General features: G+C 38.9%; 3 protein-coding genes across 8 annotated transcripts; 1 reads left to right on the top strand and 2 right to left on the bottom strand.

The window, feature by feature from the left end:
* Nucleotides 1–198: 198 nt before the first annotated feature.
* LOC131299062 (probable protein phosphatase 2C 47) lies at nucleotides 199–4,987 on the bottom strand. Of its 2 annotated transcripts, none has more exons than XM_058324609.1 (4): nucleotides 4,171–4,987; nucleotides 2,915–3,109; nucleotides 2,162–2,367; nucleotides 199–1,302 (listed from the first exon to the last, which is right to left on the bottom strand). In XM_058324609.1, the coding sequence occupies exons 1-4, from the start codon at nucleotides 4,372–4,374 to the stop codon at nucleotides 747–749; spliced, it is 1,161 nt and encodes a 386-aa protein (XP_058180592.1). In that variant the 5' UTR covers nucleotides 4,375–4,987; the 3' UTR covers nucleotides 199–746. The 2 variants fall into 2 exon arrangements, with proteins under 2 accessions (XP_058180592.1, XP_058180593.1); XM_058324610.1 differs by having other exon boundaries at nucleotides 4,189–4,907.
* Nucleotides 4,988–8,262: 3,275 nt separating this feature from the next.
* On the top strand, nucleotides 8,263–14,974 carry LOC131299059 (glutamate receptor 3.6-like). 4 transcript variants are annotated; one of them, XM_058324602.1, is made up of 7 exons: nucleotides 8,263–8,423; nucleotides 8,569–8,873; nucleotides 10,048–11,399; nucleotides 11,811–12,088; nucleotides 12,446–12,477; nucleotides 12,625–13,031; nucleotides 14,195–14,974. In XM_058324602.1, exons 2-7 carry the CDS (start codon nucleotides 8,609–8,611, stop codon nucleotides 14,642–14,644), a joined length of 2,784 nt encoding a protein of 927 aa, XP_058180585.1. In that variant the 5' UTR covers nucleotides 8,263–8,423; nucleotides 8,569–8,608; the 3' UTR covers nucleotides 14,645–14,974. The 4 variants fall into 4 exon arrangements, with proteins under 4 accessions (XP_058180585.1, XP_058180588.1, XP_058180587.1 ...); XM_058324605.1 differs by lacking the exon at nucleotides 14,195–14,974 and adding an exon at nucleotides 13,320–13,481; XM_058324604.1 differs by having other exon boundaries at nucleotides 8,331–8,423; nucleotides 10,056–11,399.
* A 490-nt stretch (nucleotides 14,975–15,464) lies between these two features.
* On the bottom strand, nucleotides 15,465–23,679 carry LOC131299061 (protein PIN-LIKES 7). Of its 2 annotated transcripts, XR_009190605.1 has the most exons (12): nucleotides 23,295–23,679; nucleotides 19,934–20,222; nucleotides 19,757–19,836; nucleotides 18,088–18,212; nucleotides 17,867–17,988; nucleotides 17,307–17,525; nucleotides 17,081–17,200; nucleotides 16,849–16,949; nucleotides 16,435–16,487; nucleotides 16,149–16,334; nucleotides 15,690–15,901; nucleotides 15,465–15,659 (listed from the first exon to the last, which is right to left on the bottom strand). XR_009190605.1 is itself a non-coding variant. In XM_058324608.1 (11 exons), exons 2-11 carry the CDS (start codon nucleotides 20,066–20,068, stop codon nucleotides 15,777–15,779), a joined length of 1,266 nt encoding a protein of 421 aa, XP_058180591.1. In that variant the 5' UTR covers nucleotides 20,069–20,222; nucleotides 23,295–23,679; the 3' UTR covers nucleotides 15,465–15,776. The 2 variants fall into 2 exon arrangements, 1 of the variants encoding a protein (XP_058180591.1); XM_058324608.1 differs by having other exon boundaries at nucleotides 15,465–15,901.
* Nucleotides 23,680–27,266: the final 3,587 nt, after the last annotated feature.

The raw sequence follows: 27,266 nt of genomic DNA, 5'->3' as shown, positions 1-27,266 counted from the left end.
AAAAATAGGTCCCTGAATCGGTCAAGATGTGTGTACGCTAGCCAGACACGGGACACCCTGAATTACAAAGAAAAAGGCAAAACTATAATATTATCGAGTATGAAACAAACCGGTAGCATGCGCAGTTTAGGTTTCTCAATGTGCAAATCCCAATAGGGGTGGTTCATCTCGATTGGTATGAATGTCGTGACAACTGATGAGGAGAAAATTTGGTTGGAAATACCTACTCTCAACTTATTGGCATTCTTAGCCTTGCTGCTAGAGTCCTAGATTCAAGATACAGATCAGGAATATAGAATTATTCCTAAAGAACAACAGTCAAAAGAGCCTACTGCTAAGAAGGGAAAACAGTAAGTCGAGAGTCGTGTCGAGGGGTTGAAACCTCAACTTGATGACCACCGCTACCAGAGCCGTACAGCCGGGCTGCCCCCGTTGAGCTCACAAATAATGAATGCTCCGAAATTCAAAATGATACAGTAATGTAAGATGTACTGGGTTTCACCCCAAGAATCAGCAATGACCAACTGCAGAAACTCAGAAAAACTCCCCCCGAGCATATTGCCATCTCAGGGTGCGTTTGCATTGTATAATTTCTGAAGGCACTTACATCAACGAGAACTACAAAGATCGAAAAATCAACGAACAAACTGAGTTTTTCTGACTCAGTCTATTCCTATACATCCCTCTGCAATCCCTTGATCCAAATACAGCTGTAGCCTGTACAAGTCATAGAACTAGTCTTTTTCTTAGACATTACTCAATACTCCCTTCAGGAGATCCAACCCTTCGGCTGATATGCTCCTCCTCTTTTGAATCTTAGGCACTTCAATCGTCGGGGGTGGGTCTGGGGAGAAGCAAACCACAAGCACCGTGAGGTTATCACATGTGTTGCGCTTGAGTGCTTCTCTAACAAGCACTTCTGAACACTTCTCTGGGTCATTGTGAAGCATAAGCTCCCTCCTGACTATCGTTACCGCATACTGGCTACTCATCACATCCCAAATCCCATCACAGCCCATTATCAAGAACTCGTCTTCCTCGTTCAAGAAAACCTCCTCCAATTCGGGCTCAGAGCTCAATGGGTACAGTGATCCTTTTGGACCTTTCAAGTGCCAGTCCCCAAGAGCACGTGCCACCGATAATTGCCCATGGAGATATCCGTCGTAAATGACTCCTCCTAGTTTCTCAATCCGGAGTTTTTCAGATGTGCAGTTGGGCTTGTGGTCTTTGGACAGTTCGATCGCTCTTCCTCGTTTGCCTAGAACTGCTCGAGAATCACCTGCGTTTGCAATTACCATCGTCCTGTGACGGTATAATTTCAGACAAATAATTGCACCGAAAAAAATGAATAGAAATTGGGCGGAGCCAGAGTTTCTGGACAATGAGGTCAAATACCTAGAGTCACATTTGGCAATGATAAAAGGGCAAAATTTGTAATTTTGGTGGGGGTCTTTGGGACAATTTCTAATATGTGAGTCAAACATGTGAAATACCAATAAAAATGACTGATATCATAAGAGATATTTCCAGCCCAGCGGGGTCACCCCACACCCCTAGCCCTCCCCCTCTGCCCTTACATAGAAAGAAGTGAAAGGATACAACATTTGACCATGTGTTCCTTGTCATACATTTATGAGGAAAAAGGGGGGCCCTGAGCATGAGCATATGATGCAGATAAATGCAGCTCTACTCTATCAGAGTAAAATGTACAAATTTCAACTTGAATTGAACCAAAGCCAATGTAAATCCCCAACGCGGAATTTCAATTGCTTAATTTCACTATGGACATATAAGTCATTTAGGTGGGTTTAGTACCTTACGTTGGAAGCCAGATTAGGAGGTCAGTGATAAAGCTACCGAATCCACAAAAACGAAAGACAAAGAAACAGGAGAATCTAAAGGGACAGACAAGCTGGACTGTATGAATGGTTCTCCACACCCCCCCCCCCCCCCCCATTTGAGGGCGGCGAGGGAAGCTGTCAACTATGCCCTTAGGTCATCTTTAAACAGCTACAAAGAAAACCTGGAAGAGAATTCTAATTATGAAGTATGATGTATCAACTTATAAGCACAAATAGACAACAGAAACAATTCAGAGAAGGTCAGTTCGAAAGGAATACAATAATTTACAAGAGCGTCAATCAAAAGTTCAGTTGCTCACCGTCCCAACATAAGAGCAGTCAGAACAGTGGTGCCGGAGGACCTATCAAGAGATTTAGCATCTGCTATTGCATGATCAACTTTTACAAAAGCATTCCTAATGGCCCTTTTCACCACGGTTGGGAAATGGGAGTCCTCGACAATAAACTTAAGGATGTTCTTTCTAGTGAATGATGCAGCATCTACACCACCATGACCATCAAATACCTGTGAAACAAATCACAAAATTCATCAAGTGACGTACTGACGTTGAGTAATTTGAGGGATGAATTAACAATTGAATAATTAACTCCTTGATAGGCCAAGCCTTCTTTTTGGCCTGAGAGGTTATATTCAATATGTCTATGTCAGGTTCGATGTGTCAAAACACTTGCGCCAACGCTACAAAAAAAGGGTGACAAGATGGCCAAAAAGGGAATCAGGCCAAATCATCTTATTTTTCTAGGCCAAGGTCCACTTTACCCACTTTTCCATGTACCCATCTTCTTAGTTATTCTCAGCCACTGGATCTTGCCTTGACATACCTATGTTTGGAGATTCGAACATGATCTTGTGGCTCATATTGACTTGAAACATGGGTACTTGCAAAATTGGGTCCAGAGAATCCTTGGCCTATTTTTCTCATCAACCAACATCTGGATTTTGTGGATTTTGTAAGTTATGGAATGAAATCAATACTTACACAATTAATTCCCCTCAAGGTCAATAGGCTTCAACAAAATAGTAATATAATAAACTGACATAAGTTACACACCCCATAGAATGCTCCTGGAGAAGGGAAATCTGAAGCTGCTTCAAGATGTTCCCGAAGATTATCCACGCAAATGTACTCATCCTCCATATATGTTTTTGGTCCTATCTCAGAACAGCTACCTGAACGAAAGATGGGTAAAAACCCGGAGTTCTCACCAAATGGTGACTTGATGGCAATAACACCAACAGTGGATTCCTACATACAGGTTGCATGTAGGAATAATTAGTACGAATACAGAATCACAAGGCCACAAAACCTTAAATGAACATCGCTAATTCTTTTGCTGCCAAAAGAAGAAAAACAGTCTCAGACCTATTCACTTGCACTACAGGCACACTTTGCAAAGTGAAAAACGTCTACTTAGTTGATTAAAATTGCATCTTCAAATTGCATCAAAATGGAGGACCAATAACTTCTATAACCTTCACAGACTGGCAATGAAACAACCAAGCCAATAAGGGGGGTACACACTTCCATAGTCGCATAATGTAAACGCAGCATAGTTGGCCATTGAGGTCTCTGAGTACCTTCTGTGACACTTGGGTATGGTTTTCTCCAAGCAAGAACATCTATAAATAGAATCATAGAACGCAAAACGTGGTATTCCGATTGTTTAAATCCCATACTCCAACATGTGTTTGGATCTTGGATACGGGGAGAAATTCACCAAGGGAAACAAAAATGAGGAATTGTGGAAACAAGTTAACTTCTTCATTTCCTAATCATCTTATCTTGCCTTCTATGTTCTCCTCTCCCTCCCTCAGTCCCTCCACAAATCCATGATCCAAACACAGTCTCAGGGATCTTTCAAAGGAGTCACCTAATCACATTTGACTTACATTACTTCAGAAATGTTTTGAAACAACCTTTTTTGACCCTTAAATAAATTAGCTCGAACCCGGAATTTCACCTAATGATTCCAGCATAGGTTTCAAAAGAATTATACAAGAAACTGATCCCAAATCACATATCATTATAATCGTGATCCGAACACAGGATCAGGGATCTTTCAAACGAATTCACCTACTGGTATGTGACACACATCAATGTAAACTCTAGAATCTACCTCTACATAAACATTTTAAACAACCCTTTTTTTGGCCTTAGTAAAGTATCTATGCCTTTCAATCAACAACTTTCGCACAAATTCAAAACAACTATACCACATAATGGCAGCATCAAATCCCAAAAATCAACACATACTACTAATTGGGCATACAATATGTTCCAACGCCATAGAAATGAATTTCACTCACTAAGTCAGTTGTACCAACCAGCATTGCTTGGCTCATGCTGTGCCGCATAACGGAGAGGTTCCTCGGAGGCTTCCCGGCCTTAGCTTGGTTCGAATTGTCCGACGATTCCGGATCCTCATCTTCCACGGGACCCACTTTCTCCTCCCCACACCCACCATCCGATTCAGTACAATACGGTGGCGTATTATCAGTCCCCGGAGCCATTTCAACCCCCACAATAGATCACATTCAATCCATAACCAGCTTACACACTCAAATCCAGATCAAAACCATCACAGCATTTCCTTTCATCTTTTCAAAGCACATATACAGCAACTGTCCAGCTATTTCCTCGATCCCTATTCAAAGACGACAAAAGAACCGACTTTTGCGGGACAACAACCCATTATGAGCCTTTATTAATGCGATTTTAACGAGAAACAAACAGACCCACTTGCCCAATTGCTTGAATTTGCCCAAAAATTGGATCTTTATGAGGGAACCCACCAAAAATGGATCACATTTACAAATCCCAGGAAAGTGAAAGATTGAAAGCTAAGAAACTACTAAACAAGATTTGAGATTCAACCGGGAGGAAGTACAGAATACGAGTGTTAGAAAAGGATTTAGAAACTGACGATAAATGTTAGAGAGAGAGAGAGAGAGAGAGAGAGAGAGAGCGGAGATCCCAGCTATAGCGGTCGCCGGTGTAGGGGTAGGGGGGAATGGGATGTGGGTGGCCGACTGAAGATAAATGTTAGAGAGAGAGAGAGAGAGAGAGGAGATCCCAGCTATAGCGGTCGCCGGTGTAGGGTAGGGGGGAATGGGATGTGGGTGGTCGACACGTGGATAGCCAAGGGCGGAAGGTATTCTAGTTGACCGGCTGGCCTTGTGTTCACATCATGGGTCGGTACTATGGGCTCATTTTGGATCCAATCAAGTGGCAGGTGTTTAATGATAATCTACCCGACTTCTATAGCCTAATACTCCAGTAATTTTCCGTTGGGCTAAATAAGCCTCTTCGGCTTATTTTTTGTTTTTATTTAAAATTTTTTATATTTGTTAATTTTTTGTCAATTTTTTTAAAATTATTGCATCATCATGATGAGAGTAATCTAAAAAATAAAATTTTTTGATCGAAATCTAATTTTTTTAATAAAGACAAAAATAAGCCAATAAGCCAATTTTTTCGTCTTTATTCAAAAAAATATTGAATTTTGATAATAATTTTTTACTTTTTAGATTCCTTTCGTTATGATGATGCAATAATCTCTAAAAAATTGACGAGAAACTAATAAATATGAAAAAAATTTAAATAAGGACAAAAAATAAGCCAAAGTGGCTTATATAGCCAAACGAGTCAGACTCACAGTGTTCGGTTGGTCAGGACTCAGAAGGTCACGGCCTCTTGGGTTAGAGTCGTGTTACCAATGCTCTTTCAAATTTGGTTATTTTGTGAAGCCCGATTGTAGTTCACTAGCCTTCGGTGGGTGATAGTTGCAACTTCTTTTCTAGGGCCCACCATGGGTCTAGAGTCCCTATAGTTATGCCCAAGTTAGAGTTGCTATGTCCGGTCTCTTCCTCCTCCACTCTTTTTACGTAGCAAAAAAAAAAAAAGTTTGTGTAACTTTTTTTTAAGGTTAATGATTCATCTTGACAAAAAATACATAAAAAGTATGAAATTATGATAATTGAATAATCCACATAAGACTAATTTTATTGGAAAATATTCTCTAAATTTCTTTTCAACTCCAATCAGTATATTTATATTTTTTCAATTTTCCTCGTCACGAATGATTAGTTCACTCGAATTGAATTTTATTTGTTTATTTAAAATCATCATCCATGAGGATATGGATAAGATTAAATAAGCTAATGGTACACAAAAAAGGCTAGTTTATTACTCCGTACTATATAAAACTATATCGATATACATGTAACGTGACGCAAAAGGTCCAGAAAGGTTAGAATATTTCCCCAAACTATAATTAAAATTAGGTGTTTATTAAAAACGTCGAGAAAGGTTAGTGTAATTTATCCAAATGTTTATTAAATTTGCTACTAATATATGTGTGGGAAAATAAAATGGAGATATGATGGTATCCTGTCGATGAACGAGAGTAGATGTCATTGTCCAGGCCCATGGAACCAATTATTAGGTCATGATTATGTCATCAATCGTTTATTTTTAAATCATTTATGCACATCCTAATTTGATAATACGGGTCTTCCGTTTTTCATCGTACTTTAGAGAATGCAATGCTATATCATATACCGCATCTTTACCAAATAAATGTGTGGAATCCGACAAATCCATCCCGAATCGAACCGACCCGACCGAATAACACCCCGAATGCGAATCATGTGACTTGAATAATATTCAAATTATTCTTTTTTATATAAATAAATGATACAAATCCAACTTACAAAATGAGGTTCCGAATCATTGAACTTGATTTGTAACTAGAGAAATTTGTTTGCAATAAGTCATGAGATTTCAGATTGACAGTTTTGCACCCGCTCGGCTGCTCGACAGCCTCCCAGGTCTGCACGCAACACAGATGGTGACCCAAAAGTCCAATCTTCTTACCCTGTCGTAGATATCCAGATTCATACCCTTTGTTTGGATTTCCTTTTTCATGAAAAGCCTCGTTTTCCATGGTAGCAACTAGCAAAGGACCGAAAGAAGCACGTGTATGTGCTTCCAAGTACTCTCCTACCAAACCCTCAATGAGTGGAAATTAATGAATCTGGCTTCTTTGTAATTAATTGCAAAGAAGGATGTGCGGTTTAATCTGAACTGTTCATATTGATAATTAATGGTTCATATTTGTTGAATCTATTACCGGTAAAAATCTTTTATTAAAGGTAATAAATTGAAAACAAATCTAGACTATTAAAAACACTATTCGACGATTGAGATAATTTGGACTGCACCTACAACTCGGACTGCCAACAAGCTAAATTCAAATTAATCTCTTTTCTTAAATAGATGTTCAAACCATTTTATGAGCACATTAATTAATTTCATGACGCTGAAACTAATAATCATGTAAATTTAGTTGTTGTCACGTGCCCACTAGCCTTTCCCATGGAGTTGAGGTAAAATTATGTTCGAGCAATGCTAAATGCAAGTGCCTATTTTAAATGTTAAAAATGTCATGACAAACTACCTTATCTGAATTCAAACGCGAGAGAGTATGATCAAAACTTGAAAATTCGATTAAAAAAAACAAACAAACTTGGAAATGACCAAATTTACATTTCATTTGATGAATATTACCAAATTTTAACCATTGATTTAATGCAGTAAAGACCATGAAATGTCGCAAGTGGAGTGATAGCCCAGTTGGGGGCCAATAATATTAGATGCATTTGACTTTCGCCGAGAAAAAAGATCGGCGAAAAAAGTAAAGACCATGAAAATGTCTTTAAGTTTTGACAAGTAACACATGCTGCTCCTTAGAGTGACGTCATGCATGACACACCGAGTGTCTTTGTGGTGGTCAAGTGACCAAATTGATCTTCCGGCTTTCACGCGGATTCGATTTCGACTCGCGCAGGATGTTCGCCGACCCGGCCTGACCCAGCTGTTCGGATCCAAGCGCTTGGGTTTACTCGCAACGGATTACGATGCGACCAATAGTTCGATTCGGCCTAAGCGCTCAACCTCTTAACCTGCTGGTCCGATGGCCTTGATAGGCCTGCCGATTCAGCCCACTACAAATAATATTGGCTCACCAAGGCAAATGATTAGTACACATACTTAAACATAGATGTAAATTTCGACGAATTTTGCTGTTTTTTTAGATCTCATCATATGCCTTTTGTGAAATTTATGTCCATCAAACGAACATATATGGGGTATTTGCTGTAGGCAAATCTGCGCATTATTGATTATATCCGGGTAAGAAAAGCATATCCTACTGGTAGCTTTTCCCTCAAGCGTGTGAGACTTGATCGAGAATTCGGAAACCCTGTAATGCAATCCGCACTCAGTTCCAAGTTGCAACCAAGAAAATGCAGGCACGATGAAAACACTTTATTTCACGTGGGACCCAAGATTTCCTTCGCTTCTGGAGTATGAAACTGTGGGAGGCCCAACAATCTTTTGTGGTCCTCTTTTGTTTTTTTTGTTTTGGTCTATACCCTCCTTCCAAATTCCTATTCCCCCCCTCTCCAAGCAAAAATTGCTGACCATTTTCGGTGGCTTTTCTTTGGGGTTGGCAATGGATGGAAAGCTGCTTTATGAGTTCTCTCACCATTTATGTTCCGTACGGATACCCTTTTTTTGTTTACTTCATAGAGTATTTCTGATTTTATGAATAGTTTGTTCTTAGGAGCTTTTTCCAGTGCTGGAACTTATAAACTCACACTTCTGTATATTGAACTAGATTTTTTTTTGGGTGCTATTTGCAGATTGAAATTCTGGGTCTGTGATTACTGATTACAATTGGCCATGAGTCCTTTTTGGGTACTGGTATTTGTGTTTTTCAACAACGGGTACTTCTTGGATGGACTGAGCACACAAAATTCTAAAAGGCCTGATGTCGTGAAAATTGGGTCCATAATCACTTTTGATTCTGTAATCGGAAAAGTTGCGAAAGTTGCGATGGAAGCCGCGATCGATGATGTGAACTCCAATCCAGTTGTTCTTGGAGGAACCAAGCTCAAACTGACTATGCTTGATGCCAATTATAGTGAGTTTATGGGCATTATTCAAGGTATACAACACCACTTGCACATTTCCTGTTTGTTGATTTTCTCCTTCGTGTTTCCTCACTTAGACAATTGAATTAGCCTATTTTTGGATCAAGGATTCTGGAGGGAATTGGGTAAGGGAAGGACAATGATAGATAATCAAAGAAAGAAATCTAGCTTGCTCAATTTTACCTTCTTATCTTTCTCTTTTTTTGTTCTTTTTTTTAGCTTCTTGCATCTATCGTCAAAAAGCAGTCTCAGACTCTTAGGCGTCGTTTGATTTGCGGATTAAAATAGAGAGGATTAACAGTCCCTGTATTGGTAATCCCTCGACTATTTGTTACGATACTAAGGGGGTGTTTCTGCTAAACTAAATAGACTAAAGCACATGTTTTCACAGATCATTCTCCTCACATACATCAACTAAAATGCCATTTAGAAATGCACCCTGATATAGCCTGTAACCATTAGCGTATGTCCAATAATATAGCAGAAACGCACCCTATTCCTTCCCAATCTCATCTTTGACTGACGCGGGATTACCTCCGAAAGAGAGATGGCATTTTTGTAACTTTTCAGGACTTTTACTGTAGGGAACTTCTGAGGTTATTTTTGCAATTTTTCATACCTCGTTGAAATGAGTTTCCCGCGCACTCTCCCTAATCCCACTCAATCCCACCTCTCCATTGGGATCATATAGTACCCTAATATAGGGGTAAAAGTAATCCTCGGATTATTAATACCAACAGCTATTTCGGGAACCAAACATGGAATAATGTTGGATGGTGTAGCTAGTCATATCCCACGTGCCTAATCGGCGAATCAAACAATGCCTAGAGCTTCTCTAGTGGTAAGGTATAAGAATTGCTATTACGGAAAAAATAGCATGAAGGTCAACTTTCCATCATCCAACTATTTTAGCATTGCGATACATTTTCTTCACAATTGGCAGAAGGGTTAGATATAGACGAAATTTGGCAACCCCTTTGTCTCTTATGATGGGATCCACATATAGCATTTCATTTAGGATTTTGCCATCACAGGAGCAACATTGCTTTATCAAGAATTTGTCACAATTCAGGTCTAAAATATAGACTCAGAAAGCCATTTGACTGGGGAACAAACGGAGATGCTCTTATAATCTCAATTGTGATCCTAATCTTTTCCTATAATCTTTGATTGCATTACTTAAAACAGCTTTGCAGGTCATGGAGACCGATAATGTGGCCATTATCGGCCCTCAATCTTCTGTCACAGCTCATCTCATTTCACATATTGCAAACAAGCTCCAAGTCCCTCTCCTATCCTTTGCAGCAACGGACCCCACCTTGTCTTCGCTTCAGTATCCGTTCTTCGTGAGAACAACACAGGATGATTGGTACCAAATGGCTGCCATTGCAGACATTGTCGAGTACTACAAATGGAGAGAAGTAATAGCAATCTACACCGATGATGATTATGGGAGGAACGGAATATCTGCATTAGCGAACCGACTTGCCACAAAACGCTGTCGAATCTCTTACAAAGCACCAATGAACCCTCAAGCCAGCCGAAGTGACATCATGGATGTAATGGTTAAGGTGGCTTTAGCTGAATCTAGGATTCTGATTGTTCACACTTATCCCACTGGGGGAATAGATGTAGTTGATGTGGCACATCATCTTGGGATGATGGGAAGTGGGTATGTTTGGATAGCTACAAATTGGCTCTCTACTGTCCTGGACACTTATTCGCCACTCCCTTCAGGAACAGTGGAAAATATCCAAGGGTTAATCACGCTGCGTATGTACACCCCAGATTCTGAAATGAAAAGGAATTTTCTTTCTAGGTGGAAGAATTTGACAAATAACCTAACGGGTAATGGCCCTTTTGGCTTGAACACATACGGTCTCTATGCCTATGACACTGTTTGGATACTTGCAAATGCGGTCAATGCCTTTTTTAACCACGGCGGAAATATTTCGTTTTCCAATGATTCGAGGTTAAGTGAGCTAGATGGAGGAAATCTGCATTTAGATGCTATGAGCATCTTTGATGGAGGACAATTATTGCTTGACAGCATTTTAAAGGTCAAATTGACTGGTTTAAGTGGTCATGTAAGTTTTACTTCAGACAAATCCCTCATTCGTCCTGCATATGAAGTGATTAATGTGATTGGAACTGGCATTAGAAGGATTGGTTATTGGTCTAATTATTCTGGGTTATCAGTTGTGCCACCAGAAAAACTATATGAAAAGCCACCTTATCGTTCCAGTTCGAATCAACAACTGCATAGTGTGATATGGCCTGGACAAACAACCGAGACACCTCGTGGGTGGGTTTTCCCTAACAACGGAAAGCAATTGAGAATTGGAGTCCCAAATCGAGTTAGTTTTCGTGAGTTTATAGCAGAAGTGCCCGGAACTGATACGTTCAAAGGGTACTGTATTGAGGTTTTCACTGCTGCTCTAGACTTGCTGCCCTACGCTGTTCCATATAAGTTAATGCCATTTGGAGATAGGGTAAATAACCCAAGTTGCACTGAGCTTGTGCGCTTGATCACAACTGGTGTGAGTATAAGATACTGAGTTCTTATGATTACTTGGATTTTTGATAGCTGTGTTTCGATTATGGATTTGAGGAGGAATTTATGGAGGGAAAGGAAAACGTATGGGAAATGGTAAGAGGGTAATGAACTGAATAAGCAAAATAGTTGTTTTGGTTTCCCTATTAGTTTCATTTCCCTTGGTAAGTTCATCCACAGTTCCATAATCAAAACAACCTGAGGCTGTATTTGAATCTAGGTTTAGGCAAGACAAAGGAAAAGGAAATGGAGAGCGTTGAAAGATCTGACTGTTGTTTTTGTTTTCCATTTCGTTTTCCTTGCCCAAATCCTTGATCAAAATGTTGCCTTGATCAGAATATAACCTAAAGGGCAGGTGCTTTAATCATAGTTCCTTGTTTCTTCTCCTCATGTATAGGTCTACGATGCTGCAATAGGTGATATTGCAATCATCACTAACAGAACAAGGATGGCGGATTTTACACAACCATATATCAAGTCTGGGCTTGTCGTAGTGGCAACTGTTCGGAAGTCGAACTCTCATGCTTGGGCTTTCTTGAGGCCATTTACTTGGACGATGTGGACTGTCACTGGTATTTTTTTCCTTTGTGTGGGAGCAGTTGTTTGGATTTTGGAGCATAGGATTAATGATCAATTTCGCGGCCCTCCTAGGAGACAAATTCTCACCACTCTGTGGTAAGTGCTTAAGGAGACAAGCTGAGAGTTTATATCTACTGCTACTTGTGCATTTACATCAACATTACCGCTATTTGAAGTATGAAGGTCCACTCCTTCACTGAACATATATATTTCCTTGTTAAGAAAAGATCAAAATTAGGTGGGTGGTAGGATAAATACATTATTGAACTACTAGGTGTGTAATTGCTAGCTCAAGCTTAAATCCCCAAAATAAATCCTCAAAATTTCACCAACATATTTCTCTCCTTTCCTATTCTTCTGCAATTATGTGAATTTGCCAAGTTGATGTTGTGATGCGTGCAATTTAATCTCCTTGAGTCCCTTATTATCCATCTTTCTGCTCTCATTTTGCAGGTTTAGCTTTTCAACTATGTTCTATTCCCATAGTAAGTATCCAACACTAGTTAATCTCTTCTTCTTCTCCTCCTCCTCTCTTTTTGATTAAGTGGTGACAGAGTAATTCAACAGAAGGAATTTCACTAGTACCGATTCCCCCCCTTTTTTTTTGGTTTCTGTTTTCCTGTTTTATGCAGGAGAAAACACAGTCAGTCCCCTTGGTCGCATGGTGCTTATCTTATGGCTATTTGTGGTCCTAATAATCAAGTCCAACTACACGGCAAGTCTAACCTCAATCCTCACAGTACAACAGCTTTCTTCACCCATTGAAGGGATAGAGAGTTTAATAGCAAGCAATGATCCAATTGGCTACCAACAAGGTTCGTTTGCCCGAAATTATCTGAGTGATGAACTCGGCATCCACGAGTCTAGACTTGTTCCTTTTAACTCACAAGAAGAATATGCTAAAGCCTTGGAAGACGGTCCAAAGAAAGGTGGTGTCGCTGCAGTGGTTGACGAACGAGCTTACATAGAATTATTCCTCTCATCCCGCTGTGAATTTAGTATCGTTGGCCAAGAGTTCACCAATAACGGATGGGGATTTGTAAGTATTTCTTCATGGATTACTATTGTTTTTCCACGATCATTCTTCCCCTAGCGCATGCTTTTTTGGTTCTCTCTGTGGTAGAACTGGGAGAACCATTTTCAATTGGCTGTGAAGGCAATCAGTTGTTTACACTCCACTGATCTGTTTTGTTGTTTTTTGGTTGAAGAACTAATGAGCTTCCAATTCTCAGTGTCTCTGACTTCATATCCCATGAGTGCACAAGAAACATAATTTTGTTGAAAATCTGAGATTGTATGCACCTCATTAGGGGTTATCCATTAACAGGCCCTTGGACAAAGGTCATGAGACTGAAGTTTGGGTATATCCTCTTTCTCAATGCAAAGCACCATACCTTTGTTGGGTAATTGTGATCGATTTGAGCTGCATTATATGGACTCTTCAATTCTCCATAAATCAACTATCCGCGTCAACTGAATATGGCAAGGGTACGGGTTTGAGATATTTGTACAATACTCTTACCCCAATTCGACACTTGGATCCTTTAGTTCTTAATGATGTTTCAGAAAATAAGTTTGCTTGTGGTAGGAAAAGAAAATTGTCTAGCCACACAAGCGGAAGATAAGAATCTCATTTTCCCTAAAGCGAATCTTCAAGTAACCAATCCAAGACTTGGGTATGTATTCCTGTCTCTTTTGCTTAAGGTTTTAGTGTCATGCAATGACTGGACACTTAGCTTAAGGGGTTAGGGATATGCAACGGATGGACGCACCTGCACCAAATACTTATACCCGAGTCCATGTAAAATACGTTTTCAGAAAACTGCACCAAGCAAATTGAGAAATCTTGTAATCTGGAAAGGGGGCATAAAAACATTTCATTGCGCGGATAGTTATAGGGAGGAAAGGGGCCGGAGTGAGTCATCAGAGGGGCGGTGCCCTGAGAATTGTAAGTAGGGGGAATGGTTGAGAATAGAATAGAGGTGCTTCTGAACATTATTCGGCTGCTGTGACTACTAATTCTAGGGGAGAGAAGCGGAACATCGATGTCAATAGATAGGAAAACACCTGTGCTCAGTTAGCTGTAGAAGTATTCTTGTAGGTGGTTATGTTGGTTTTTTTAGCTTGTACTCTCCCGGATACAATTTATTGCCTTGGTGCAAAAATTAGATCAACACTTTTTTGTTCTTTTTCTCCCATCAGGCCTTTCCGCGGGATTCACCTTTGGCGATTGATATGTCAACTGCCATTCTAAAACTATCAGAAACCGGGGAACTCCAACGGATACACGACAAGTGGCTAATAAGAAGCGCTTGCAGTCTACAAGGCGCGAATCAGGAAGTGGACCGCATTCAACTCAAAAGCTTTTCGGGCCTCTTCATAATATGTGGATTAGCTTGCTTATTTGCTTTTCTTGTGTATTTTGCGCTTCTAGTATGCCAGTTCACCAAGGATTACTCTGAGTCATCTGATTCTTCTGGGAGAAGCTCGCAATCAGCCCGGATTCGGACGTTCCTTTCGTTTGTTGGGCAGTCCAAGCAGGCTCCGAATGGAATCACTGGTGAAAACGAATCCACCCACTCTTCCAAGAAAATTTGTACAGCAGTGAGTTGCAACAGAAGTGTAAGTTTTGGGGTTGGAACTAACAAGTAGTTTCTCGCTAACAGCTCTGTAAGCGAGAGCCTTGTGCATTGGCCGAAAAATTATGCCATGGTCTTGTATTATTAGTCGCATTTTTGGTGATGCTCACAAAATTACCCGCATCGGCCTCCGAATAATTACTTGCATCGGCCACCGTTATGAATTCCACAATCTAATATTTGGTTTTGTATTAGTACAATTGTAGTAATGTTGGTCCTTCGCAGTTAGGCATATATTCACCCTTGATCCTCTGGAAGAGTCTCTAACTAGTCTCTCTGTCTCCTTGTATATTAAACACAACAAATACATATAAAAAGTGTATGGTTGTCAATTTCTTCTGAACTTTCTGCGCACCTTAAGGCTCGTTTTGGTTTCGTTTTTGGCTCAGATTCTGATCACAACACACATGCACTCCAGTCATGGTGTCCTCAGGAAGTGTCTCTAAATGCCGAAACATAACCTAGCCCAGAAGAACAATATACTGAAAATGATAAACATGAATGTGTGTTGCTAGAAGTCATTAATGTAAGTTGAGCTGGACTTCTGCTAATCCAACTGAAGGGATCCTAAATCCAGAATTTTAGAAGGTTAACGGAAAAAAGTTCACATTTTTTTGCCTATCGAGAGTGGTGGAAACTACATTTTTACAGTAGTCGCCCGGGTATGGTCACTGCGACCTCCTTGGTGAGGAGGCATTCCTGGAACTACAGAAGGTCAAGTAGTTACAAATGGGATTCACAAGTCCCAGAAATTTGAAATAGCAGGGATACAAAAGGGCACTTTTTAGTCCTCAGAGAATCAGAGATGGGGCTAAAGCACAAATAATTTCTTCTTTTTGTATTTCAATCTATAGGAAGTACGACACACAAAGGCCTAATCAAGACTCTTCCCTTTGAGAGATTCCGACTCACAATTGACTACACTGAACAAATACAATCATTAACACAAACGAAAAGGAAACAATAGAAGCACGTGACAGAACACCATGGACGAAATGCAGCCCGAATCGATTGGGACTGTAAGCTCGCTTGCTCTCTCTCTCTCTCTCTCTCTCTACCTATCTACTTATATAAAAACATATATGACTATCTATATGTGTAAGTGTGAAGAACAAAGTGCATTGGTTTGTGAGGCGAAGGGGGCTTCAGGACAAGATCCACATGAAGATTGTGGACCAAACCGTGAGTGAGAGGCAAGCCACCAGGTAAGTCCACATTAACAGCAGTGAACACTCCTCTTGAGCCACATCAAACAGCTGGGCCACAGTACCTGCATTTGCATCAATTTAGGATTAATTGGAAGAAGTCAATTTTACATACAGAAAAGAGAAAACCAATCCACAATGAAATGGCGACAGAGGTCGAATAAGCTTTTATTTTAGAGTACTTAAGAAAACCGGCAAGAGATTAAGGCAACGGATTTCATGTACCAGGACAAGCAAAGTATGTAGAGCAGCCTATCTACATAATCAATTTCATGTACCAGGACATAAAAGAGAATTAAGGCGACGGATTACCAATATTCATAGCAGGTGGTAATGCAAATTGGATCAGAAGCACGTAGCGGTACAATGGGTCCGACGGAAGGAAGCCAAGATTGCCGGCTGCTTTGACTACACCAATCCCGATCACAGGTAGTAATACATATCGCACAAGAATGACAGCGATAACCATTATCGGTTTTAATCTCCCCGTGCGTAATCCTGTTGAGTTCATTGGACAATCATCATTTTCTGAAACGTCTACTTTTCCCACTATATTGCTTTAAGGTGCTTGATAGGAAGACTCAAAACCTTATTTTACCTTGTGTGAGGTTGCCTCCGAGTATAAGGGTGATGCAAGGTATTGTCCCTTCACTGCACAGTTAGTTATTCAGTCAGCAACAAGGAATTGAAACTTCAAATGTGGTATAGATACATCATGATTGCACTGCTTAAAGTGCTGGAGTTTGTTCAGTATATTAACACTCCAAGACTTCGTAAAACACTTCAATAAACTATAATAGTTCACTATATAAAAATTCATAACAAAGGGAATATGAGGATCCAAATTAAAACAGATACCCGGGGAAGTATACGACGAATGGAATATGTGGATCAAATACGTTCTGGATGTGGTCCAAACCATATGAAATTCGAATCAGTACCACACAAATTATTTTAAGATGTTTTTTCCGGGTACATAGCGTTCTTATAAATCAAAAGAAAACGTTCATACCCAAGTAGTTTGATGGAGTCTTGGATCACTCTTAGAGGAGCGGTATCACCGATTATGAGATTCTTCAGCCATGGGATCGCACCAAAAAAGAATCCAACAATCTGATTACAGATAGAAAAAGTGATATTTTTTTTTAATCTCTTGGAGTAACAGCAGCAGTATACCACCAAACTAACTAATAATCAGCACATAAATGAACTTGAATGTATGGGGAAAATTTAGAAAAACTTACTGCAGCAAGGGTTGGAGGTGCCAATAGTTCTTCCAGCAATTGCTGAAGAATTACTAATGCATTACCCCAGAATGATGCATTCCCTTTCTCCGTTTGGCTACCAGACATTTCCGGCACAATCTGAATGAGGGAAACTTTCAGGAAATAAGAAGAAATGTTGGATTCTGTTTTATCGTTTTTCTCTTCTTCATTTCACATATAAGGAAAGTTCAACTAACAGACATACAGCTTGATTTTCTGTATCCTCTTCGGTAGAGTTCATCGATGACACGACTATAGCAACATTTTCTTGAACTTCTCCCTCTAGAAGATGAGTCTTCTCATTAGCATCTAAATCCTTGTTAGGTACCTTTGAAACCTCCTCAGCTGCTTTAAGAGCCTTATATTTCAATGCCGAGCTTCGTACTAGTTGGTAAGAGAAAGTCCAGATGTACAAACCACCAATCTACAAAAGATAATAAAAAAATTGAGATAAATTTGAATAATTTCCGAAACGTCCCCCGTTATGTTTTTTTCCAATTGCATCATAGTATAGTGAAAGAGGACTACTCAACTGAGGGCCCTAATCATGTATTCTTTAATCGGTCTTGCTATTGTCAGCCCACTGGGCTGACGATAAACACACTAAAAGACAAGGAAAACACGTATTTCTGTGCACTTTTTACATCCTTTAATACACATTTACACACGTACTATTGTCAGCCTATTGGGCTGATTTTAGAATTTTCCTTCTTTAATAATCTCATTAACAAAATTTGAAAATCCAAATACCGAATTGGGCCTTACCGCCATGGAGAAAGATGCATATGAGAGTCCCATGGTACTACAGACATCGTGATCGCCAAAAGGGCTGCCATCCTCAGTACAGATTGCAGGGATAATAATCAAGAGAAGGTTTCCCAAGTTTCCTGTCAAACAAATGTCACAATGGCAAAACTAATGAGGGTTCAAAGTTGTGTTTCCAAAAGCAAAGAAGGAGCTGAAGCTCTCTCTATCTGCACAATTACCTGATGCACATGTAGCAATGATCAGTCCTTCCAAATGTGGTTTGGGCTTCAGTAGTTTAACTGCTATCCATCCCAGTATTCCTCCAAATAGAAAGGTTAGGCCAACATTAATCGGCATAAACCACCTGAGGAGAGAGAACGGAAACAAATGATCAGATCTGTTACACATAGCACACATATCAAAGGCCACATTTAGCATTTATTTTCAGAACTCCATGAGACTTGATAGGTGCTGAAAAGCACCCGTTTATTTCCATTTAACTAAAGGTTTTATGGGCCATATCTAGTGTTATTTAATGAGATTTAATTGGTTTGTGGTGTTTCAGGGCTTACGGAGCATTCGGAAAGGATTTGGAGTAATAATCGTGAGTTAAGGATGTTCCGGAGGGATCCACGTCGAGAAGAGGAGCAAAAAGGTGAAAGCTGGAAATCTGGTCCGGACCAAGGCTATGTTGGTCCGGAGGACCAAGGTTGGATCACGATTTGAACAATCTGTTTTTCTAGTCCGGACAAAGGAATCGTGAGTTAATGATGTTCCGGAGGGATCCGCGGCGAGAAGAGGAGCAAGAAGAGGAGCAAAAAGGTGAAAGTTGGAAATCTGGTCCGGACCAAGGCTATGTTGGTCCGGACGACCAAGGTTGGATCACGATCAACAATCTGTTTTTCTGGTCCAGACAAAGGAATCGCTGGTCCGGACCAGCGGGGCAACAGACTGAAATCTACGTTGCGTTTTTAAGTCTTAATTTTTTATGGGCCGAGACTATAAAAGAAGCCCTTAGTTTATTATTTAGGTTAGGTACATTTCTAGCAGCTATTAAGGGAGAGGCAAGAATACAATGTTGAAGGAGATTTTCTCCATGTTCTTCATTCGTCCTTCAACTTCAAGCGGATCTTCTTTCTCCATAGCCGGCTAAAACCCCTTGTCTAGGGGAGAATTAAGTAACTATATTTTTGTGTAGGGTTTTGGTTTTGTTATTCGAATCGATTGTGAGACTAAAAACCCTTTCCGTTTCAATTGAACGGATTGATTTTACTTTTTCTTATCTATTGAGTATTTGTATTCCGGATTTCAAATACTTCTTGTTGGAGTTCTGAGATAGATTATGCTCGTAAGACGGATCGTGTCGTTAGGTGGCCAAACCGTGTTACACCTTGTTACTGAGAGACGGTCCGTGCTATGGGATAGTCTATGCCTTTTAATAACCCGATTATTTTCTTGACGATTATTATTAGGATTTGCAAGTCCTAGCGATAATCCCTTTTGATTCGAACAAATAAACCTAACCTATGCATATTGTTGTTACGAGGTTGGAGTGGATTCCAAACCCTAGATATTTTCATGATCGTTTTCGAACTTTTTAATTCATTGTTTTAATTTAATTAGGTTATTCCAAACAAACCAAATCAATCAACTCTTTTTTTTTTGAACTAATTTGCAAACTGATCAAATTTGTCGTAACTAGGTCATTCAGTCCCTGTTGGAACGATTACTCGGTCTTAACCATTATTTTACAGAGTAGTAGTTAATTCTTGATTTTTATAAATTTATTTTTGACACGAAACGACGCGGTAAAGACTCGAGCGTCAAAATTTGGCCACCATGAATCGATATAATGAAAGAAAAGAATACAAAAAGAAATGGCAGGCAAGACATTCTAGTATATCATACCATGCAACGAGATCTTTGAAGGTGACAGTCTCAGCTAGATTTGAAAACATAAGGCACGGAGTAAACACCATGAACACAATCTGTAATTGAGTTAAATCTTATCAACAACATGAATCATGAAACTAATTCGTGACAATGTAGGTGCGACGAAATATATTGAGGAGGTCTCAGACTCACCTTGTTCAGGGACTTCCGTGCATCTGCGGGAAGAAGATTGAGGTAATTGGTTGCCATTAAAGCTCCTAATAAGCTGAGTATGAGCACCTGTACTATAGGCATGGAAGCCACCTCGAAAAGTGACCAGAAACCCATCTTCTACTCTTTGTTGTGAAACTTTAATCAAAACTTGATTCCAAATGAAGTTGGGTTTCCTCCTCTGAACTCCGAATTCTGCAAGTGCTGCTGCCTACGTGAACTAAGAAGAATCTCTAAAGCTATATATTCCTAGTAGAAGAGAAGATAAGTCCTGTAAGGAAGAAAGACATAGAAAAGAGAGTTAATCAGTTAATCACTAGGATTAATGAAGATAACAAGAAAGTTCAGCAAAATCTAATAAGAATTTTACAAGCAAAGAGAGATACTCCCTCCGTCCCTAAACAAGTGTCCGGCGGGCAAAATTAGGCCTTACAAAATATGCACGTTTTTCATTAAAAAATTTAAATTTTTTTCACAATCTAATAGAACTCATTGCTATCTATTGATTTGTGAATTTTTTTTGATTTTTTTAAAGAAACAAATGCATCTTTTTGAAGGTATAGGTTTGCGTGTCGGATACTTATTTAGGGACGGAGGGACTAGCATATTTCATAGATGTGGACTACGATCATGGCCGTGTTTGGATCCCGGAAATGTGGAAGAAATTTTTGGAAGAGATTATGCATGAGAATTATCCAATTTCTTTTTTCCCCTTCTGAATCTTTTCCACTTCTTTTTCTTTCCCTCCAAGAATTCAAGATTCAGAGGAAAGGAAGGAGCCCTGAAGGTGCCACCATCTGTCTTGACTTGAATAACAACAAAGGGGGTTTCTGTACTTGTATACTTTTGAAGGAAAGAGGAAAATAGGAATAAATAGCTCCACAAATACATTTGCTTTTCTTTCTTTCCTCAAGCTCGTCCACAAATCTAATCCAGACAACCAACCATCCAGTTCAGACTAAACACAAGAATCAAAGTAAGGAGTACAGCCAGAAGGATGAGTTCACACCTAAAAATCTAGAAAATGAACAGTTCATTATGATAGAAAGCAGAGTTGAGACTTGAGGGAAAATGCACATTCTTCTTAATTATATATATATATATATATATATATATATATATATTCAAATTAATGTTAATACAAAATAACTTCAAAGCACACTAATGGACTTATAATACCAAAAAGATCTGCTTTGTTTTTAAAGCATGCTGACACGTTGAATTTCATTTGATGTCTAGAGTGAAGTTTTGTTCGTAGTCGATTACGTATTTTTGGATTTTAATTATTTTAATTCAGCAAACAAAAGCTAAAAGTCCAAAATAAATCACAAATAACTTCAATTTTCAGCAAAAATTCAAAAAAAGAAGAAGAAAAAAGACAGCTATTCTCAACATCACAAAGAAAGCCTAGTGACAGTTCACGATACCTTTAAGATCAATTCTCTTTCTAAAAAAGGAAAATTCTAAAATCAGCTCAATGGGCTGACAATAGTGAGTATGTGAATGTGTATTAAAGAGTATAAAAAGTACACAGAAATACGTATTTTTCTTGTTTTCTAATGTGCTTATCGTCAGCCCAATGGACTGACAATAACAAGACGGTTCTAAAAATATTAGATTCACATTAAAAGATAGATAAATCAACTATTGTTACACCAATTAATTATTCTAGAAGTAGGAAGCAATTGAAAGCAGCTGATAACCTACGAAAGTGACCAACTAATTAAACCCAATTAAATAGTACTTAAAGTGTATCTTGAAAGTGGAAGAGTACAACACGGCAGGTCCTAATTAACTCCTTTAATACTACAAAAAAACATGAATTAGGAAAAAGACAAAACATTTAACTCGTTTGTCCCTTGCTACTTTTCTTGTTTGATAGCTGATGCCCATCATCTTTTTTCTGTGTGGTTTAGCTTATAGATGAGAGAGAGAGAGAGAGAGAGAGAGAGAGAGAGAGAGAGAGAGAGAGAGCCAAATGAAAGAGACAATGCCTATCGTCCTTTTTCCTGCGTGGTTGAGCTGATAGATGAGAGAGAGAAAAAGACAGTTCTACACGCACCAAATCTTTGTGCGGTCAATATAAAATCAAATTCAATTATAGCCGAACGAACTTTATGATGAGAGAAGTACCAAGAAAGAACTCGAAAAGAGCCAGACAATTGCAGGGACGTCAAAAGGCGAAGCATCCGACTTCAAAATTAAGGAGTACTACCACTCTAGTTGGATCCTCTTGGTTAATTAACCCATACACAGATGAGAAAAATACTACGATTAAAAAAAAAGATGAGAAAAATACTTGTCGAAACAAATAATTTGGTGCACATATCCGGACAAAAATGTGTTCGGGACCGTCCGAAACACATTGACTCCACAAAATAATGAGAGATCCACGCACATCTGACAATTCCGAATTATTTGTATTTAGAATCTCTGCGTCAATATCCGTGCACGTAGCATCAAATACGTACGTAATGATTTTTGAGCTTCCGATATATTGAAGCTCCAATAAACCGGCTAGATGTTAAATATGTTAAATGATAGGGGTGCCGGTTCCCGTTACTTATCGGTCAGGTGATTTAGGCGTTATAAATTTTTCCTTGGGTCGAAAATAATTTTTAAAATTTCAAGACCATTAATAAATATCAAAACATACACGAAAATATAAAACCGCACAAAAGAATAAAAAAATTTAGGCAGAATTAACGGGTAAAATTTAGAATTAAAATTTAGGCAGAATTAAGATCATTATCTGTACCCAAAAAGAGAGAGATCATATCCAGAATAAATCTCAACCGAACAGTTGATTTTTCTCGCACCAATTTCTCCGCATATTTTTTTTTGTACGTAGTGGTGCTCAAAATAAAATTTAAATCACCATTTCCACAATGCTGATTACTCGGTTCCAGCGCATTTGCATACCTAAAAAAGTCTAGAAACGCAATTTTAAAATACAAATCTGAACACAATCGTGTCCATAACCGTTCTGTGTATGAGGGGCCATGCGTATTGAGAGCGTTCCTCGCAAACATACACATACACATTTTTGGCATGTATACATGCATATATATATAAATATATAACTGTTCGGATGAAGCCCTTCCTGGTCATTTTTTTTTTCTGATTTCTCGCGGGGACCCTTAAAATCAGGTATTGCACATATCGAACGGTTCGGATTTTCAAAATTTGATCAGGAAATGAAAGTCCTGCATTTTAACAAAATAAAGGATCCCTCACTTGATCTGTGGTGTATATATATACACACACACATACACATACACATATGCAAATTAAATTAATATTCATGCAAAATCGCGTGAGAATTATATATAGAGTGACGAACCTAGAATCGAATTTGGGTTGAGAGAAGCAAACCCTGGAGGTCACCGCCGTCGCGAGCAAGAGAGCGGCGGAGGAGGAGGACGAAGGGAGACTCAATGGCTTCGAGAGAGAGGAAGCCATTGGACTCTCCAATTCTTACGGCAATTCCAATTTATACAGCACCACGCCACCTTAAAATAGTACTCCTAATTTAGCTATGTGTGTGTGTGGATATATATAATGCTGGCACAATAATTGCCATAGGATACAACTGTATGGATTGAAGGTAGTATTATCTGGTTGTTCCATGTACAACTTCCATCTCCTATAAATAAGGAAAATTCATCGCCCCTGAATCTAGAGAGAGAGAGAGAGAGAGAGAGACCACATCTCACCGTCCCAACAACAGGACAGAAGGAGCCGTGCGCGGAGGCATTTTTATTTTGAAATATCAAAAAGCTGACTTTGTGAGCTTTTTCTTGAATATTTCAAAAAAATACTTGTATAAATGTCCTAATTTTTGTGAATTTTTTTGCTTAGATATTTTTCGAAAATACTTATGTGAAAGTCAATTTCTTTTACTTTTTTGATTTCTCTGGTCTAGAAAAGAGTCAATAATATAAAAAATCTTGGCGTAAAGTAAACAAACACGAAAAAAATTTGAATAAACACAAAATAAAAAGTATGTAGTCTACAATTTATTGAAAAGTAGAAACACCCGTCATTAACGTGTGAGAAAAACCACCCAAATTTTGTGGGGCCATGCGATATTAACAATCACTGTGAATTATGGAGTAACAGACAAAGGATGGGTCCTGCAATAATTTGCGATGAATCCCACATGCAACTAGAGGTGCTAGTAACAACAAACATATGTGGTCCAATAATGCAACATTTAACCAAACGTGCTTAGAAAAGAAAGCTCTTGTTCTATCTGAAACGAATCGGGAAAAATGCATAATTGCACGCGAACAAATATTTGCACACATTCTCAATGGTTAGAGGCCCACCCCTGCGAGTCCGGATTCTCTGTCCGACTCGTCTGTCACACTCCTCTTCATCATTGATCTCGTCCATCAACGGCTGAGATGGGCCAAACACTTTTTTCTCAAAACAACGTCGTTTTGGAGCAAAGCATGTTCTGCCTATTTCAGCCGTTGATTTGCGAGATCAATGGCCAAGAGGGATAAAACAGACGGGTTGGACAGGGGATCTTAAGGCCACCCCTGCACTGTTGCAAATCATGATCAAGGAGTAATTGAAGTTGGGGACTGAAAGCAAAATCCTAATTTGTTTGTCTAACCATGAGTCCCATTCCCACATGCAACTAGTGTAAACAACAAACATATGTGGTCCAACAAGGCAACAATAATTAATGAACCAGCTGGCTGGCATGTGACAATGATTGGGAATTATGCATCACATGGATGAAGACAATATGGCCACCGTCAAATTCTATTGAAGTGATTAGTTCAACTTGTGAATTTTCTAGTAGTTTCTTTTTAGAGTCGGACGGAACAGGGAACCGTCCGGAGGCGGTACCCAATAAAAGATAAGTCTTGCGCAATTTAACTTCTTTTTTTTAATTTCTCTTGATTGTTTGGATCAATTTATGTGTACGGAGTTCGACTAAAATTGAGCTCTTGAAATTTGTGATTGGGCAGACTTCTATGAGTGGCCCAACATGTTGTGATTGGATCAGTTTTTGGAAGAACTGTAATTTGGATTCTTTATTAAAACAACATTTTGTTACGTTGACTAACTTTACGGGCATCGGTTGGTCTTCTACGTACATTGTAGTAACATCGAGAAGTTGAAGGACCAAAGCGGAATCTACCAAATAAAACACAGGGTGTGGGCCTCCATATAAGACAAGTTGATTCAAGGGTTGAGATTCATTTGATCTAAGAGTTAAGGTGTGCTTTGCAACTCTCTTAAGAAAATACCCACACTTTTACAAATATATTACAAAAATATCATCGATTCTTTTTACCCAAATCAAATTCTACAGGAAGCATAAAAAAAAAACCGTGCGCTTTTGTTGGCGTTTGGGTCTCTTTCTCTCGCTCCCCTCTCTCGACACGGCTCTTTCGAGAGTTTGGGTCTCTCTCTCTCAATCTTGATCTCGACACGGCTCTTTCGAATCTCCGGTGAAATCTTTCAAATCTAGGCCAACAACTCTCTTTCTCTCTCGACACTGCTCTTTCAAATCTCCGGCGAAATCTTTTAAATCTGGGCCAACAAAGTTGCGTGGAATGTTCCTTACCCGACAAACGAAATCTTTCGAATCTTTCGAGTTTCGTGGACGGTAAAAGCAAAGGCATTTGGAATTTTTTGGATTTTTGGTCTATGTTTTTTTGGAGTTTTGGTGTTAGCAAAGGGGGTCTAACTGTGTGGACAGTAGGCCAAGAAAGCCCCCTGAAAGCAAAGGTATTTGAAATTTTTTGGAGTTTATTGGGATTGAAAGTTTTTTGGATTTTTTGTCTCTATTTTTTTTTGGAGTTTTGGTGTTTGAAAGCAAAGGCAATGCTATTTTGGGATCATCGTTGGCAGTTTTTGGTGTTAGTTTTTTTCTTTTTTTTGGAACGTGTCTGTTTCTGTCGACATGCATGTGAAAAAAAAAAGGGGAAAGGGGGACTTTTTTTTTTCAACTAGAGTATTACCCATGCTTACGGCACAACCAAAATCACAAACACTTAAAAATATAAGGGCATGAAAGTTTCACATACGGAAATTAGCGTATTTCCATGATTGGAGACATAGGTATTTGATTTGATCAATCGAATGAACTCTCAAAAATAGTTTACAAAAAAAAAATGGCTTTGTGGAGGAGAAGAGTGCCAGGGATTTTGCAGCTTAAACTTGCTCATGAGAGGTATTTTCTGTTGCCCATCATGTGTTTGGCAAAATTCGTATCTCTCTTCTATTTTGCTTATGAGAGGTATTTTGAACGGCGTATATGACTAGAACTTGAACATCGAGTATTCACTTACTCGTGAGTTATTAATTTCTCCACTACATTGTTTGCATGTATTGAGTTGCTACTTTGATTATCAATTGAGCCAAACCTGTTTGGAGTGTATTCACTTAATTCTTGGAATCTTGAATTGAATGCCCAGACGGATAAACAAACCTTCTCAATCTCCACCACGGCCTCCTCCTCCAGATTTGGCTTTATTTATTTAATCACATCCTCTTTGTCATCAAAATTGATCTGGGTTATGGGTATTTAATTTTGTTATTAATCATGTATAGTTGATGCAGGAGGGGAAAACACTGTGATTAGAAATGATCACCCTTTGATAGAGGCAGTAGCACCCTTTTGTTCCAATTTTTGATAATTGATTGATTCAGATTTTTAATATTCTTGGCAGAGTCAATAGAATATTTGAACTATCTTTTTTCCGGTTTAACTTTGTTGCTTTTACTGTTCTGTTTGTATTTTTGATCCACATAAATTCATCATTTTGATTTTGGGGTGTTACTGGCCCGGAAAGTGTAGGGATTTAGATTTTCGATTCAAGATTAATGCTGAAGTTTGCAATTTAAGAAACTGATGTAGGATATATTGTGTTCATGTGACGGTGAAGGAACATATGAATACTAGGGTTTGCCCGTGCCTTCACAACGTGAGATCTAATTAGTGGCTATTGTGCAATTAATATTGTTTGAGAGAGAGCCGTAGGATTTATGGAGCAAATCAATGGTTAGGATTTATAGAGAGATAAGATTCAAAAACCATTCTCTTTTATTATGCAGATATGTGGGAAATTTTTGTTCAAAAGTACTCCAATGGAAAAATGAGGAAAACTGTAAGGCACCTTTTTCAACTTATCTTAGGTAGCAACGTAGTAACTAAACGAACCATTTGGGATGTATGATCAAAGTGGTCGATGCTGTTTGTGATCTTTAAAATCAGAAATGTTCGTGGAGCATTGAATCAATTGAATTGCTTTAACATCAGACAATTAGCGAACACAAGTTTAAATGTTTA

Source organism: Rhododendron vialii, chromosome 8a (genome assembly GCF_030253575.1).
Source record: "Rhododendron vialii isolate Sample 1 chromosome 8a, ASM3025357v1".
NCBI lineage: Eukaryota > Viridiplantae > Streptophyta > Magnoliopsida > Ericales > Ericaceae > Rhododendron > Rhododendron vialii.
The sequence above is the reverse complement of the archived record's forward strand: the minus strand, read 5'-3'. Positions and strand labels throughout refer to the sequence as shown.